The 14,642-nt window shown below is 36.8% G+C and overlaps 1 protein-coding gene across 1 annotated transcript; it reads left to right on the top strand.

The window, feature by feature from the left end:
• The first annotated feature begins 626 nt into the window (after positions 1–626).
• LOC145987942 (ionotropic receptor 93a-like) lies at positions 627–1,856 on the top strand. Its single transcript, XM_083122780.1, has one exon. The coding sequence runs from the start codon at positions 627–629 to the stop codon at positions 1,854–1,856; it is 1,230 nt and encodes a 409-aa protein (XP_082978906.1).
• The last annotated feature ends 12,786 nt before the right edge of the window (positions 1,857–14,642 follow it).

Genomic DNA, 14,642 nt, shown 5'->3' with positions numbered 1-14,642 from the left:
TTATGATTACACTAATACTCATATTCCCATTCATGCTGCAGGTGCATCTCTTAAGATTTCAAGAAGAACCAGACGAATGCGTGGACGGCCTGTTAAGGACATTAATATCTGATTATATACGCGAGAAAACATGTGTTGTCGTTATTACGCATGTAAATGACAGGAAACACATATCAAGTGTTGGCACATACTCGTACATACCTGTTATTCAAAGTAAAACATACATAAAGCAAGATGTTGAAAGCTTATACAAACTATACTTACAATCCATGGACATAGGCTGTACAACTTTCGTTATATCATCTACAGATATTGACTCAACAGTTCTTGGTCTGAAACGTGCATCTGACCATTCTATACAAACCAATGCGAGAAAATATGTAGTAATAAACCAAGACAATATCAGCAAATTGAGCAACATTTTAAATAACAAATACATGAAATATTTTCCACATGTTTACATCATAAATCCTCTGACGAGTAACAGCTATGACATTTTAACCCAAACTATTGGCAATAATCTGAAACCACACAAACTTCAAGTTATATCCAAGTGGGAAAACAATAATTTTACAGATGCCGAAAACTTGAAAATTGATAAATTATACAATCTGCAAGGTATAATTATGAAACTGTTATGGATTGCATATCCGCCATATTGTTTAGAGGAGAATGGTGTTTACGAAGGCACGGACTACAGAATTATGAAGGAATTCTCCAAGATACACAACTTCTCATGGGAAATCCACTCCTATGACGTCAGTTGGGGATTTCCCTCGGATAATGACTCCACGCATAGTTTCTACGGTCTTATAAAAACAACAGACTATCAAGCAGCGGTGCCTGGAGATTACTTAACAGAATCTAGGAAGAAGTATTTCTACCAATCGATTCCATACATTCAAACCAGTCTAGGGTTTCTTACTCCTAGACCCAAGCGCGCCAACTACTTGTGGTCTATATTTTCACCTTTCACATATTACGTGTGGATGTGTGTGATTGGATACGTCATCCTGTCATCTGTTGTTCTGAATGTGCTTGCAAGAGTTATTCGCTACATGTTTGATTGGAAGAGTCCTTACGTGGAATGCAGTTATTCTCTCTTATACTCCCTTAGCATTGTGGTTGGTTTAGGAGTGCCTAATACGTTTCACTCGGTCGTCATGAATTTCATAGTGTGGCTGTTTATGACTTCTATTTTGTTGATCACTGCTTACGGATGCAACTTGGTGTCATTTCTCACGCTTCCTGTATTCGAACCACCGATAAACACACTGGAAGATTTCGTGCAGTCCGGTTTGCAGTGGGGAGTAGACGACATTGGTTGGGTGGAGCATTTCAAAACAAAAACAGATTCTTTGATCCAGGTCATAACGAAGAGATTCTTCGTAATTCAAGACTTCGATAGTTTCAACAAAGTAGCCAGGGATGGGAGAGTAGCAGTTCTGGCAGAGAAACTCATTTCGAAACGAGTTTCCAACATTTACTTTCTTGAAGACGACACGGTTTCGAATTTGCGATTGATGAAAGATACTGCTCTGAACTTCAACGTTGCCTTTCACTTTGCGAAGGGTTCTCCGCTTGTGGAACTCTTGAATGACCTTCTGAGGTTTCTGACGGATAGCGGGATAGTGGTCAAGTGGCAAAAAGATGTCATTGACCAATACGAATCAAGGGCTCACATGTCCCTTATGGACAATGAGTTTGATATAGTGAAGTCACTGCGCCCTCTTTCAATGGATGATGTTGATGGAGCCTTCCTATTATTAGTGATAGGACTTACTGTTTCAATCGCTATCTTCACAGGAGAAAATGCACAACGTCTACTTAAAGCTATTTCTGGAACTAAATCGTAAGATCTTCCCTAGGTTATTTACCTGCATTACCTGCAAAAATATTTTTTTTCTCTGGTGATGCACCAGGGGAATTGTGGAAAGGTTTCAGATCTTTGTGACTCCCGTCTTTTTCATATCCAATTATTTGTACCTCTTGGAATATTAGAAATTTTCAAAAATGGCCAATATTCCTAAAAGAAATAATTAATGAGTGCTATATGTGAAAATGATTTCAAATTGTGTTGATTATCTTGTTACACACTTTCAAAATACCTTACGTTACTCCATTTGTCTTACTCTCCCATTGCCTTCATTGGAACGCAAATTTAATTTGAGAACTATATAGGGCTGCTCTAAATCATGTTCTGAAACACATGTTATTCACTTTTAATGGAATCCAAGTGAATACAATTTCTACAGATGGAAAAAAAAGTTCACAGAGTTAATGTACTGGTAGGGTGGAAGTAGAATAGAAACCGGAAATAATTACTACAGAAATGATCCTTGGGGTGGTGTCAACCTACTTCAGGTTAACTAATATCCAGAATGTCAAAACCGTACGCCTTGGAGAAAAATTGATTTCTAAGGAACAATATGAGGTACCTTTGTCATGAATATTATGTAAAATACTTTTTACCACAAAACCTTATCAGAAGGTTATTACGTATCCATATATTTTATCAGTAGCTGAAATGTGTTCCATTTCAATCCATGAAGGTACAAGAGACCGTAAAATTCGAATTGTAGAAGTACAGGGTTGCGCGTAAGTCAGCTTACACATTACACATGTAACTAATGAAGGAATGAGGAAACAATGATCGAAAGAATTCGGTGATAAAGATATTTTGTGAACACTGATAGGTTGGGGGTGCCTTGCAAATTTTGCCTTATGGGGAATGGTTAAGGTCATGGTGTACTCCTCACAACCGACAGACGTAGCGTGATTGTGACTTATTGGGTGAACTGAATTTTTCGCCATCCTGTATTAAAGTGAAAAATTATAGTGAAACTTTACGACTTCATGGTAATTTTGTTAACCTCCTGGAACGAAGATGTTTCTTAATAATTTTTCGAATGTAACAGTTAGTTATCAAAATAGTCTATGATGATATTTTTATTGGTTGGCAACTTTTGATTCTACCTACCAATGTTAAGTTTATTCACATGTCACGCCAAGTTTCCGGCAGGTGCATCTGCTCGTGCAATGTGACGTTTCCTCCTTCGTTTTGTAGTGCAGCGTACTGCATGAAACAGACTGTGTGGTGCCGGTGGTTCAAAGGTTGTAGCCTATTTAAGATGTCTCTTCGTGTCCAGCCCCACATTCTTGGGTCCCATTTGCTAGTTGATAAATATTTCGCCGGCTCCCGTGGCGGTGCGAGGTCCCGTGTTCGAATCTCGGCCTCGGCATGGATGTTTGCGAGTGTTCATTCATCAATTTCATCACGTCATCACTCATCCCCATCTTCGCAAATCATTCAAAAGTGGCACAAAAACCGAAGCAAAATAAAGCAAATCAATCAATTTATAAATATTTCTACAGTTATACTTGTATGTATTCGGGTAAACTATGGTAACGAATTGTTCTGGGTGATGGGGATGAAACGTTTGAGGATATTAAAACTTGCTCATTCCATAAGAATGTGCCGAACATTTACAATAACATAAAATACACGGCAGAGCGGAGTGTTCAGCTCTTGCAACAAATGACAATGGGAGTAGTTGTATTGGCTATAGGATGAGCACCACTTACAAGTGTAGAAAGTATGAACCCCCCTCAAGCAGATTTGTTTACACTTAAAACTAGCTCAACATGCCCATATGAGCTTTTTGCTCAAGTGTGGAACCCTGTCTAATCCAAGATTTTTGTAAAAATGCCTTCTGGAATTTCTCAGAAAGTATGAACCCCCCTCAGATTGATGTGCCTATACTTACAAAAGGCACTTCTGTAAGATTGTTGTCCATAAATTTGTCAAAAATATGCCCTTTTGATATTTTTTTTTGGCCAGACTTAAAACTAGGCCAGGACACACACATATTTACTTCTGGTCTAAGTTCAATTGGGCACCAGGCTCAACTTGTATATCTAGTATTAAGATAATATAATTCTTCTAGAATTGCTCTGTGACCCTCTCATTTCTTACATCATAAACATATGATTTTTCACCTATGAGAATAACACTACATATGGTGTCATCAGGTAATGCCTCATGGAATTCACAGATAATTTTAATATTTGTTCTGTCATTCACCACAACTTGTTTCCTTTTTGAAGCATTGATTACAAACATGGGTCTCTGTGTTTTGAATTCATCTGGTGTGTAATACATTTCAGTATTGCCTGTAGTGACTCTCTTGAAAGCCGAAAAAGCCTCATATAATTTAAGGAAATCATCCTTGGACATGTCTAAATTGTAATTTTCTCTAGGAAAGACCTCATTTCTACCATTTTTAAGATATATGTTCTTGATGTTGCAGCTATCAAATTTACTTGAATTTTTTTCCTGATTATTGTGTCTCCCAGTCTGAAACAATACCACTACAAAATCAGGCATGTCATATTGTATGCTGGAGAATGAATTTGTGGCATCAAATTCATAATATGTACCAGATGCGGGCTTCTGTACGCATTGATATGTATAAAATTGCAGAGGAATTTGTGGATTTTTTATTATATCTGCTTTGTATTTAAGAGCATAACTGGCCTCATATTCAACAACAGGGATTCTTAGCTCCATAGTCTGAATAATGCACTTGCCCTCATCAGGTAGGGTATTAGGCAGAGCTTCCCCTGTAGGGTTTATTGCACTGTACCTCATCAAGGCATTGTTATCATTTGCAGCTCTTCTAAATGTAATTCTTAACCCACCCTTCCACATAATATCTTTGTAATCTGAGAAGAATCCTGGCAATAGGCGCATCGGGAACAGCACTGTGTGGTTCTTAGATAATATCTTATCACCAGCCTCAAATCCACCTATTTTGTAGTAAGAAGCCTCGGTTTTGGATAATTTTAATGTGGCCAAAGCTGTGGAGGTAATGCCGGGATAATCTATTCTGTTTATAACAACGCCATGCTTTCTGATCTCAATTTCAGAGAACAGATGCGGCACAAAATTGTCTACAAGTCTTATATTTGAATTTGCTGCATAATCTGTTCCATCGAGCTTTACAACATCAAATTTGATGTATAGATCTGCTCTGTGGGTGTGTATAAATCCATCCCCTATATCAAGATCAACCTCAATTTCTGTGTTGGGTTGATTTAAATTTGCAAATGTCCTCCTGTTTGGGGGGAATGATTGTAGCTCATAACTCTCAATATTTTCCATTTTTTTTCTTGTATGTATTTTTATTTAAATATTAATCTCTATGATTGCAGTTGTTGTGGCTCCAGCAAAATCAACTAATTCTTCTTTTTCATTAGTGACCATCAATTCAATATTATCTATTCTGTTATGACACACAGGAAAATATAATGTTGGGGATGGATTGTAGATGATGGGCTCCATGAATTCAGAATTAGGTTTAAATGTTGCAATAATCCCAGTTTGTTTGTGAGTGCCTATGCCATTTGATTTGGTGATCATACCCTCAGCCACATTGCAGTGAATATTCAGAGTCTCTATGGCCAAGAATTTAGGTATATTCATAGCAGTGTGTTTGATGCCCGGTTCAAGTTTTGTGTTGTTCTCAAAGCCTAACAGCTCTCCTATAGTACCCAGATCCACTGTTTCTGTAGCAGATACAATCTCTACTCTGTGAGTGACAGAATTTTGACTTAACACTACACCTCTGGGTAATTGAGCATTTAGAGTGGATAGATTATATTGCCCTGGAGTGATGACAATTTTTTGATCCCCAACTGCAATTGTATTGTTGTGGTGTGTAATATTAGGGATCAAGTACATGCCGTAAAATGCTCTGAGAGCTATTGTTTTGGGATACACTATGTCATCATGCAATTTGAGTTTCAATATTGAATTTTGGCTGGTGAGATGAAATACCCCCATGATGTTTCAGATACCACAAGGCCTTTTGAAAATTTTCAATTGATGGTTTATTTATTTGAGACATATATCTAAGAACAGATAAACACAAATGTCCGCAATTAACATCTCTGAAGTTTTGAACACGGGCATTATTGTAATAAAGATTAGCTGATTTTAGATATTTTATTAAATTTTCAGGTGGAACAACTCCAAATGAATCAAACACAAATGCCTCATTTTTTAAATATTTAAGATAACAAATCCAGTGAGTGCCCCGATTTTTGTACTTATCCAAATTAACAATGCCACACTCTTTGTTGAGTGGTTGTTCTGGTAAAGAATCAGACATGTACACACCTTGTACATATCTTGGTTTGTAAGCGGCTCTTGTTTTTTTTAAACTTATTCATGGCTCTCTTAACACCTTTGCCTTGTTTCTCAATGGCCAGGTTATGGCGCTTCTGCTCATCTAATTCTGCCCTATTTTTCTTGGCATCTATTACTGTTTTTGCTATTGCAGCTGAACCCCCAGCCAAGCTCCCCACAGCCCCGAGAGCAGCTAAGATGGCAGGGATGGTAAATATAAATCCCCCCACATGTGATTTTTTTCTTGATTGCTGTAATTTTTTTAATTGGGGGGTACTAAGCAACAATTTCATACCATGTCCCTTTGCAATACAAGAATTTTTTTTCTTGCGCTGCTTTTTAGTTAAAAGACTGTCAATAGTTTTAAGAGATTTGAGACCTGCATAAGGTATTTGATACATAACACCCTTGGCCTTCATTGTAGGTTTATTATATACATATTCACAGCCCCCACCCCAGTTTTTGTTTGGTGCTCATAGCTATGGTGGTTCCCAATGCTGCTATTTTTTCACTCAAAGAAGCATCTTTGCTTACAAATCTACCAAATGCAGCCTCTTCTAATTTCTTGTCTGCAACATGTCTCTTGTCAAGATCAGAATGTGTGTTGTATGCAATATCATGGTCTCTACAAACAGCATCTAAAGGATTAACACCAGGATCCCCTCTGTTTAATCTATGATCCAATTTTGTGCCTGGACCACAATATTGATAGCCTGGAATGTGCAGTTCAAATGGCAGCTTGTTTATAATGTCATTAACAAGGCCCCGACCCTCAGAAATATTCCAAAATTTAGGTGGTAGAGTATTAATAATTTTTATAAGATATCCAATCCCCTTAGTGTCATTCACTATAAAATTAGACAATTTGGTGCTTATCATGTCCATAATTCCAACCTTTTCATTGTAAAAATTGTGGTTGCCAGCATTTTCCTCCCCAGCAATCACCAATAACCTATCTACAAGTTTCCTGACATCATCAACCCACACAAATTCTTTGGGCAGGGTGTTGTATTGTTTGATTCCACTGCCAGTCTTGATTTGTGACCATATGGGCTTGATTAAATTGTTGTATTTTGCTCCACTGCTTGACTTGACTCTTTTTTGTGTGGGATCATTGTTCTGGTATAGAGCATCTGATTTTATTAATATTTCTTTGTAATATTCATAATCTTGATCTGTATAGCTGCCAGGTCTCTTCCTGGTCATCAGTTCCCACAATCCAGGTGTGCCGGGATATTTAACAAAAGCACCTTTTTCTCCGAGATGAGATTCTGAATATACAATCAGATCATCTCCCATAAATGTTACTCTGAAATTGCCAATTCTATGTATAATGCTGCCATCAAGCTCTGTGTCAGCATATAAGCCAAACACCTCATCTTTATTGTCTTTAGGTGTGGTTAAATATTTTTGAGCAAGAAGACCCAATTCAATAGGATCCTGAGTGGCTTCAATTCTTCTAGGAGCAATAGGACTAGGTGTATGAATACTGGAAAGTGGGGTGAATGGATAATCTAATATGTTCCTTGCAGCTACAGGTACAAGCTCCGTGATCAAATTTTGATTTTGCTCTGTAACAGTTTTGATATTTTTACCTAATTCACCAATAGCATCAATTATAGGCTGTTCTGTTTGTTTGTGTTTTTCATAAATTCCTCGGTTCTCTGATTTCCATCCCTTAAATCTTTTTACAAGATAATCTCTTAACTTAAGATCATCAATGATTGGCCTTTTCATGTTTATTTATATACGTCTCTACGTCTAGAAAATTGTTGATTTTATTTCTGTATTTGCCAGTATTCGGTGTTCTTGTCATATCAATTGTGACAAACCCATAACTGTCCTGGTTCCAGCACTTGCTGCAAAACTTAGAAAAATCATTGTAGCTCAAGTCCCCACCTACATATTCATCATGTATGTGTTTGAGGTTGGTATGGTCTTGATGAAACACACATATAAAATTGCTGTTGTCTCGGATCAGTTGCTTGGGTATTTTTGAAAAAGTCTGTGCCAGGTAGAAGCAATCAATGTTTTTGTGCCGGCCCTGTGTAAAGAAATTTCTAACCTTGTTTTGATTATCCAGTATAATGTCATCAAACACAACAACAGAATTATCGAGACATTCATCAAGTGGCTTAACATCTGGTTCAAAAGTGGCAATATCCAATCCATCATATAGCTTCATCAGCTGTTGATATTTTAATTGTTCCAAGCTCTTAGAGAAGATATACAAGTGCCTGTTTTTCCAGTCTAACCAGTTGGGTGCCAATAAAAAATTATCAACCATTAGTGTAGTTTTACCACAAGCAGATGGCCCAACAATAAGACACCTAATATTTTCAGGCAGCAAGTTGCCATTTCTCTTATTCTGCTGTTCAGGTTCTGGCAGCCTCTTTATAACATCCCAGGTGCTCATATTATTATTTTGTTTGCATCGATCCAGCTGTTTTCTGGGAGTCCTAGCCATTTGACAAGTAACTTGTTGCCTTTTCTGCGGATGATTTTTTCTATGAGATATGTGTCAGGCTGTTTAGTTTTGCTGAGCTCTTGTTCATAGAACCTGCCTTTGAGAATTTCTCCTCGGTGATCCTTTATTATATATGTGTTAAGGGTCCCGGGTTTAACTTGAACCACTGTAAATAATTCTGTGCTCCAGTTTCTTGTGAAGCCTCTTTTGAATAAGTGCTTATATTTGCTTATTCTTACTTGATCACCAATTTTGTACTTGGCCTTTCTTGTTGTTGGCTGATATCTAGGATAATAAACAGTGCTGATCAATTTTTGCTCATCAGATGAAGTTACTTCAGAGGGTTTCATGTTGATTGTGGAATGGACCGAGTTGTTATATTTTTGTAGAAGTTCTGGAAGAATATTAATCCATTTATAATTACCCTGCAGTGTAAATTGTTTATACATAAGATTTTTTAAGGTTCTGTTGAATCTCTCTACAATTGAGGCCTTGAGGTCACTGTAACTCGAATAATGTTTTATTGCCTGGCTTTTAATAAATTGTTGAAACACTGAATTATAAAATTCTTTGCCATTATCTGTTTGCAAATAGCGCGGGGATCTTCCACTCTGATTGATGATTGTCCTGATGGCTTCTGTAACACATGTTCCAGTCTTGGATTTGAGTGGCACAGCCCAGGCAAATTTTGAAAATGTGTCTATAACAGTGAGTAGATACTTGTAGCTCTTGTTGATTTTGTCTAAGTTTTTCAACTGCCCACTTGCCATTTCAATCAAGTCGCTTTGCCATAAATCATCTATGCCCTTTGTGACTACTGGGAGTCTCTTATAATTATGTCTGGCCTGTCTGTGTAATTCATCAACAATAATTTGTCTAGACATAATATGAAAACAAGAATATTGCAACTATGGGGTGTTCAGCAGCTGAGACTGCAGGATTTTCTAAATATAATTTATCCCCTATTTGTATTTTAAATTCCAGAGAGCCATCATCTTCAGTATAGGCTGTTTCTAATGTATTGGGATCTGTAAAATCCTCCAATTCCACACTGGTGATTTTCACTTTGTTATCAGCATTTGTTATTGATAAGGTAGGGTAGTGGTGTGCCTGTGGCTGAAGCCAATATTTGATCTTGATTGGTCTCAATGTCCCCCCAACAAAAAATTGGTAATAAAATTGTGCAGGGGACAGCATATATATTTTGCCACCTGGTGTAAATGGAGAATCATATTCTTTGTTGGGGATGCTGTACAATTCAAGAATTACTGTATGTTTTGGATTCTCGATTATGCCTGTTATTTCCTTTTCTGCTGTGAGCAATCTGCTTGTTACAGATTCAAGATGCTCATTGATGGTCCTAACAACATCATCATGGCCTGGCTTGATTTTTATGTCCACAGCAAGTCTCTTGTATTGTTGCACAATATCTTGAAGCTGGGTGGCAAAAACAGAGAGGGCATTTGATTGATTGGATTCCATGGTCCCTAGCTGTTGCTTGATATTAGCTACAATTTGTTGCAAATTTTCAACAACTGCCAATTTTGAATTTTGAGCAGTAAGATCATGGACCTGTCTTCTGATATCCTCAAACAGGGCATGCAATTCATTAATATGTTGATTGGTTGGTAGAGTGGCCACTGTCTGTGTGAGATGTTTGATCTCTGCTTGGATATTCTTGATATCTTCTGATTTCAATATGCGATTCACTGCTCTCTTAATATTTTTAAGTTCCTGTGATGTAGGAAGATTTGATACTGTATTTTGCAAAAATTCAAGTGCCAATTTTACATTGTTTAATTCAGAAGCATCAGCCACATTTTGCATAGCATTTTGGAGCAGAGCTATATCTGCCTGAGAGGGTGTTGATTGTTGTAAAATTTCAAGTTTTGTTTGGATATCATCGATCAAGTGATGAAAATGAGATAGTTCAGATTCAGTGTTGAGGTTTTCAAGCTTTGTGATTTGTTGCTGGACACTGACAAGTGTGTCTACAATCCCAGGCAATCTGGATTCTAGTACATTTGTCAAATCACTTTGCACTGCTGCTATTGTACCTTCAAGATGGGTTATGGAACTTTGAATTTTTCCAAAATCTTCATATGTTTCAAGTTGCAGCTTAATATTTGCTACACTCCGAGTTATTGCATTCAAAGCATCAGAAGATGGCAAATTGTTCATAAAATTTTCAAGTGTCTCAATTTTTTCTTTAACCTCGGCTATGGCATTGTTCAGAGGGTCCAGATTAGGTATTTGGAGTGACTGAATCTGTTATTTTAGAGTGGAAATCACTAGATCAAAATCTTCTTGTGATTTTATGCTTTTGACAATTATTTGGAGCTGTGCTTGGACATTATTTATCTGCTCTTCCAATTGTTGTTTCAATTGCTCTGAGTTGTTAGCCTGGGTCTTAAATTTGGCTTGAAGAGCTGCAACAGCTTCTTCTAAACTTTGAAAATTATCCAATGTAGCCAAATCAGTATATTTCTGAAGCAACAATTTGAGTTCAGAATCAATTTTAAGAAGAGGGTCCATGCATTGTGATTGTAAATTTGTAATTTCTAATTGAAGACTGGCATTGAGTGTAGTTTGTAAAGCTTGTAAATCACTTCTTAATTTCTTGACTCTGACATCAAGCATCAAAATCTCATCACTGTGATCTTCATGTCTTGTATGGCCAAAAATATCATTAGGCATTTTGTTTAGTGGTTATTTATTATTGAATATCTGATTCTTAATTCTATAAAAAAAGGTATAAGCTTGTCATAAGATCCAGGGACCTCAATATATAAGCAGTCACCAGCAGAAACAGTATAAACAGTGCCAGAAATCATGTTTGAGTGCTTAATTCTGTAAATATTTCTCCCTACTGAAATCTTGACATCACCCTCAGGGGTTGTAATAAATTGCAATTGACCACCTACAGATAATTGGTAATGATTTAAATTATTGTTAAATATGTACAATATTTTGCCTGTTTCATCATCAACATCTGTAAATATGCTGTTCAGATGAATAATTAACAAGCCACTCAGTTTAGATATTATGTCCCGGGTTCGAATCCTGGTCGGGCTTGGTTGTTTGTGAATGTCCATTCATCAATTTCATCATTTCATCACTCATCCCCATCTTCGCAAATTAGCCAAGAGGCACAAAACGCGAAGTAAAATAAACTAAATCAAATCAAATCCAAAAGTTTAGATATTATATCAGAAGAGGGTTGTGGTGTTGGCAGGTCCATAATAGCCTGTTTTTTGAACCCAAATAAGTTCATAGGCATGTTTATTTATTTCAAATCATGCTCTGTAATTGGGCATTGATTGCCATTTTTCAAATCACAATGACCCCATGGTAAAGTATGTATTCCACATGATAAAATGCATCTCTTATCATCATGTGGGTCCAGGGCCACTTTTCTTACAATATTGCTAGTCAATAAGTGGTCCACACTCTGAATTCTGGATTCTGATGTTCTTATTAAACTCTGGGATTTGAGGCAATTTTTATAATCTTCAAATTCAAGCTCTTTTTCCACAGCTACTTTGCCAATACCCTTGGCCTTTTTGGCAGCAACACCACTACATGTTTTAAAACTGTACATCTTGGCACTTAACCCAGCAAATTCCACAATAACATCACCAAGTGTCTCATCTTTTAACTTGCCGGGCACCTTTTTGTTGTGGGGTTGAATATTCAGATGGCCTGGCAATTCACTGGTATCAAAATATTTAAACAATTCAGGCTGTGCCATATCTTGATAAACATCTTCTGTTTGAATATCAAGAACAAAACTATCCGTGTCCATGTACATCAATTTTACACGATCCTTATAAAAAGGTTTGAACACATCATAATACAATATTAACATATGTAATTTGGCCAATCCAATATTGCAGCCCCTACAAAAATAGGTTTATCAAACTTAATCTTTGTTTTTTTCATGTTGAAAAGTGCCATATTTTCATCATAAATTCTTCTATAATTGAAATTAGGCTTTGCAACCAATTTTTTGCTCAGGCTGGGGTCAGTAATTATTTTAACATCGGTATGTTTTCTGACATTTTCAATAGTTTTGCCATATACAGAATTGACCATCAATTTAAACAAGGCCTTATCAAATTGGCTCTTTGCAGATGTTCGAAGCTCCGTGTTTGTATCAATGTATGGTTTCAACCATTTTGAGTGCCTGAACCTTAAGACTTTGCCAAGTTTGGTTACTTGAACACCATGTTTCATCAGGAACTGGAGGTTTTTATAATATATGACATAACCCTGTTTTGGCTCCAGTGTCATCATAAGCTTCTTCTGTTTAGAGCCAGGTGAGCACTGAACCTCAGGAATTGGGGGCAGATCAGAAAATTTATTGTGCAAATCATCAGGAATTGTCAGATCAACCTCTAAGAAGAGTCCATAATCACTGTCATCAAAGTCCTGAAGATCCTCAATATTAAAATCTTCAACCCATTCAAGCCCTGCATATGGCAGTTTTTGCATCATGGCATGACCATAGAGGCTGTTTGCATCCACATACACTATATAATTTGATGGCCGTGCTGGATCATAACCACGAATATATTTGTTATTTGCTCTGGCATATCTCTGAGAGCATTGCACCATGCCCCCTCTTATATCTTCCTCCATAAACAGATACATATCTTGATCTTGGATCAGATCCAATGGCTTTTTGGTGTTTAAAAACATTGCATCCCATGCTAGGCCCGGGGCACTGTAAAAATACACTGGGTCCAGTCCATAATTTTGCATAGAAGATTTTCTGAATGCTTGAAGTATATCAGCTAAGAGGGTCACATCAAGTTTTAAATATGCCATGTGATAATCACCAAATGTCTGGCATTTTAAATTGTTCCACATCAGTTGGGCATGGTGATAATCATCATCACTGATTCCAGATCCTCTGATTTTGCTGTAAAACTCTTGTTGTGGAGGCAGGGAACACTCATCAAATTTAGAAAAATCTGTAACATAATAATATGGATATACACCCTTCCGCCTAATTAATTTCAGGTCCTGATTTGGAAACATGGCACATGTGATTTTGAATTGATCATCAGATAATTGAGTGGCCAGTGTAGCCAGGCTAGCAGATAAAATTCTGTAAGAATCAAGAAATCTTATGTGAATAGGAACACCATTAACTTTAATTATTTTGCTAATAGATATATATTTTTCATCATTTTCAGCTAAAATATTTAAATTCTGCTTGTCAAACCCCTCGTACCTGATCAGATGATGGAAATCATAATTGGATGCTCCATGGCAAAATATGGGGACAAATCTTGGTCTCTTGATCTTAATATTACAGCTATTACACAGGGCCATTAAGAATTTACCATCTGTATGAGAATGGTGATGTACCTTGATATTTGTATCTGAAAATTCAGAATCACATACCGGGCATTTTTCTGCATTGTTGAAATCCTCAATCTGTTTCTCTGTTAGAGGCAACATGGGTTTTGATTTTAATAAGATATTAGATGCTATGTCACGGCACTCATTTTCTATTTTATGTGCAAATATTTTGATGGCATCTGGTCCCATGTATGAATATTCTTTACTAACAACACCATCCTGTACAACTACATAACAAAAGCTGGAAGGTTCATGTAGCTGGTATGGTGTAATTGAAGATTCTTCAGGATCTGGATTGCAGGATGCAAGAGATTTGAGGATTGATTCAAAATCACAGACAATATATGCTGGGTGTTCCAACAAGGCTTCAAACTTTTTGAATTTGGCATTTTCACTTGGATTGGGCATCACCATATGAACAGGTTTATGATTTTTACAGTATTTTAAATGTTCAATTAACTTGTTTTTAGCAATTTCTGCATTCACTTCCCGAACCCCATTCACCATTTTCCTCCCATCAAATACACTTAAACATCTTCTACACAACTTGAATATTTTATTGGATTTGTCTAGTTGTGTTCTCACTAAAGCTTCAAGATTATGTATCAGAGTGTA

Source organism: Lepisma saccharinum, chromosome 1 (assembly GCF_977018435.1).
Source record: "Lepisma saccharinum chromosome 1, izLepSacc3.1, whole genome shotgun sequence".
Classification (NCBI taxonomy): domain Eukaryota; kingdom Metazoa; phylum Arthropoda; class Insecta; order Zygentoma; family Lepismatidae; genus Lepisma; species Lepisma saccharinum.
Note: the sequence above shows the minus strand (reverse complement) of the source record. Positions and strands in the feature narration are given on the sequence as shown.

Excerpts from the sequence above, each read along its gene's own strand:
- LOC145987942 (XM_083122780.1), top strand. The coding sequence starts at position 627 with ATGAAACTGTTATGGATTGCATATCCGCCATATTGTTTAGAGGAGAAT.